We start from the raw sequence: 3,396 nt of genomic DNA on the forward strand, positions 1-3,396 counted from the left end.
GAAGTAGGAAATGCCCTTCGGGGTAGGGTCTGGTGAAAAACATATTGGTCTTAGTTCTGCCTCTGGAATTTCAGATGACGATATCCTCCATCACTGCAGTCTGGGTTTTAAATAAAAACCATCTTTGCGAGCAGAAATCCTTGGGTATGAGAAGTCTCAAGGTCAAGAGTTGTCACCTGGAGATAATTTTACCCTTTAGGTATAATGTTACCCATGTGTCTGTAAATAACCCCTCACCCACACTCCTATAAGCAACCCCAGTGAAGCTAACCATCTGACCAAGCTAGACTTGAATAGCATCTCTTCTACTCACTCTATCTCTGGTAAATAGACATTTCTCCCACATAAGGTTTATACAAGAGGTTCCCCCCTGCCTGACCTCAACTCATCCCTGCATTGTGAAGCAAAGGCAAGCACAGTGATGTCACAGACCACTGTTTCATCCTCTTTTTCTGGTCACCCTAGACCTGGACCAGCCTTTTCTACTGGCACCTAGAGTGAAGAGGTCCACTTTGTTAAACAGCATTAGGAGGCCAGCTGCAGCCCATGGATGTCAATGGATACCCAAAGCCCCAGCCCTCCCCCGAAACTCATGGGCCTCCTTCCCTGACCTCTAACACAGTCCTGGTGAGCAAGAATCTAGAGCAAGATTCCTTCAGTGTGGTGGGAGACAGGTTCCCACTGAAAACAGGTGCTGTGGTTATTGACATGGGCACAGGCACCTGTAAGGTAGGCTTTGCAGGACAATCCCAACCCACCTACTCGGTGGCCACCATCCTGGGTTGCCAGCCCAAGAAACAGGCTACCAAGGGCCAATCGGAGCTGGAAACTTTTATTGGGGAGGCAGCCCGCTCCCGCCCAGAACTGAGGTTGGTGAAGCCTATTCGCAATGGCATTGTGGTGGACTGGGAAGCAGCCGAACTAATATGGCGACACATCCTGGAACATGATCTCCGAGTAGCCACCCAAGAGCACCCTCTACTGTTTTCGGATCCACCCTTCAGCCCTGCCACCAACCGAGAGAAGCTAGTAGAGGTGGCCTTTGAGTCTCTGCACTCCCCAGCCTTGTATGTGGCCTCTCAATCTGTATTGTCAGTCTATGCTCACGGACGTGTTAACGGACTCGTTGTGGACACTGGCCACGGAGTCAGCTACACAGTGCCAGTTGTTCAGGGTTACAACTTACCCCATGCCATCCAACGCTTGGACCTGGCAGGCAACCATCTTACTGCCTTCCTAGCAGAAATGATCCTGGGCTCTGGCTTCTCATTGCAACAGGAGGACCTGGACTTGGTGGAGAACATCAAACATCATTACTGCTATTTGGCCTCAGATTTCCAAAAGGAACAGGCCCGCCCAGATCAGGAGTGCAAGCAAACTCTGAGGCTTCCTGATGGACGGACTGTTACTCTGGGAAAAGAGTTATTCCAGTGTCCAGAGCTCCTATTCCATCCCCCAGAGATTCCAGGATTATCGCCCATGGGCCTCCCAGCCATGGCTGAACAGAGCCTCCTCAGGGTGCCTCAAGATCTACGGCCCCATGTGGCCCAGAATGTGATCTTATGTGGAGGCTCCTCACTCTTCACCGGCCTGGAGAGTCGCTTCAGGGCAGAGCTGCTACGTTCTCTGTCCCCTGAGGACCACGTAGTGGTCATGGCACAGCCCAACAGGAATCTTTCAGTGTGGATCGGGGGCTCCATTTTGGCCTCACTACATGCTTTCCAGTCCTGTTGGGTCCTGCGGGAACAATATGAAGAAATGGGACCCCAGGTTGTATACCGAAAATGCTACTAACATGGGACAAGGAGGGAAGGGCTAAGGGCAGTAAAGCTTTCTTGAAAAGCAAACTCTCTCATCTTCCAGCTCTATCCCATATTCTAGAGCCCACCCAAATGACTCATGTTCTCATTAAATCACTAACCCACCTCCAGCTTAACTCCTCAACTTCAACCCCTCACACTCCTGGAACCTTCTCCTCCAAACAAACACCTGACTGACCCTAAAGTATCCATGGCCTTCCTCTTTAGATATCCTAATTCTAATCCCTTATACTTCCCTCATAACAAACTCTAAAACAATACCAATTGGGTTTTTTTGTTATTGTTGTTAGTTCTGTCCAACCCACCTTCCAGGTATCTTTAGCCTATCCACCCATCCATGGCATTCTCTTCCGGTTAAGTAAAACACCCAGACACATTTACACATTCCCAAGATACCTTCAGAATCTGACATACTAATCATAGACACACACACACACACACACACACACACACACACACAGAGAGAGAGAGAGAGAGAGAGAGAGAGAGAGACAGAGACAGAGACAGAGACAGAGAGAGACAGAGAGAGATAGAGAGAGATAGAGAGAGACAGGGAGAGAGAGGAAAGCCCTCCACAAATGTCCATGAATTCTTAAGTAGCCTTAAGTGGCCCTTGATATAATTTCTCAACTCCTCCAAACAGTTCCCCACAAAAATCTTCACAAGATGTTCTACCTACCACATCCTAGAATTTTCCCAAGAATACTCCAATTCTACTAGCCCTCCATGATCAGTTTGCTTGCACTCCTGATCTGGGCAGGCCTGTTCCTTTTGGAAATCTGAGGCCACATAGCAGTAACAATATTTGATGTTCTCCACCAAGTCCAGGAACATAAGAACCCTTATTTCTTTGTTTTGTTTTGATTTGTTTGAACCCTTATTTTTTATCCTTCCAAATATACTCCTTATAGTCCCTTATACTTTTTTCCTTAATTTGTTCCTCAGACATTTTGTACATGTGTCTTCAATTTATACAACTCCCCATTTCCCTTCCAGTGTCTCCCAGAGCCCCTCTACCACATTCTCCTTCTACCCTCAGGACTTTTGTCACAGACCACCGAGTCCACTCAGTCAATGCTGCATGAGTGTAGGGCTGTCCACTGTCACATAGGCATTCTTACAGGGAACAACCCTCTGAAGAAAACTCATTCTCCCTACCAAAGCTCCTCAACTTAGGAGTGGGGCTCTTATATCTAAGCTGGAATGTTGAATGGCTTGGTAGTGCATAGGTCGTATGCACACAAGCACAGCAGCTGTGCATTCATAAGTGCAATGGCCCTTACAAAGTGTTCTGAAGACATATTCTGACCGTCCTCCCCAACTTCTGGCTTTTAAAATCTTTCTGCTCCTTCTTCTGCACAGTTCCCTGGGTCATTAGGAATAATATGAAGTAGATGTTTCATCTAGGGCTCAGAGTTCCACATGTACTTGGTCTCTGCACTCTGACCATCTGCATGGTCTTTTATTGATTGCCATTCACTGCAAAGCAAATCATCACGGGTGAGGGACAAAAACTGCAGTAACCTATGAGCACTGGAAGATAGGATACAGAAGTGTGGGCAACTCACTCTTAGCT

The 3,396-nt window shown here is 47.6% G+C and overlaps 1 protein-coding gene across 1 annotated transcript; it reads left to right on the plus strand.

Moving 5' to 3' along the window:
• The first annotated feature begins 473 nt into the window (after positions 1 to 473).
• Actl9 (actin-like 9) lies at positions 474 to 1,851 on the plus strand. The gene has a single exon (NM_001108077.1). The coding sequence runs from the start codon at positions 547 to 549 to the stop codon at positions 1,792 to 1,794; it is 1,248 nt and encodes a 415-aa protein (NP_001101547.1). The 5' UTR covers positions 474 to 546; the 3' UTR covers positions 1,795 to 1,851.
• Positions 1,852 to 3,396: the final 1,545 nt, after the last annotated feature.

This window comes from Rattus norvegicus, chromosome 7 (genome assembly GCF_036323735.1).
Source record: "Rattus norvegicus strain BN/NHsdMcwi chromosome 7, GRCr8, whole genome shotgun sequence".
NCBI lineage: Eukaryota > Metazoa > Chordata > Mammalia > Rodentia > Muridae > Rattus > Rattus norvegicus.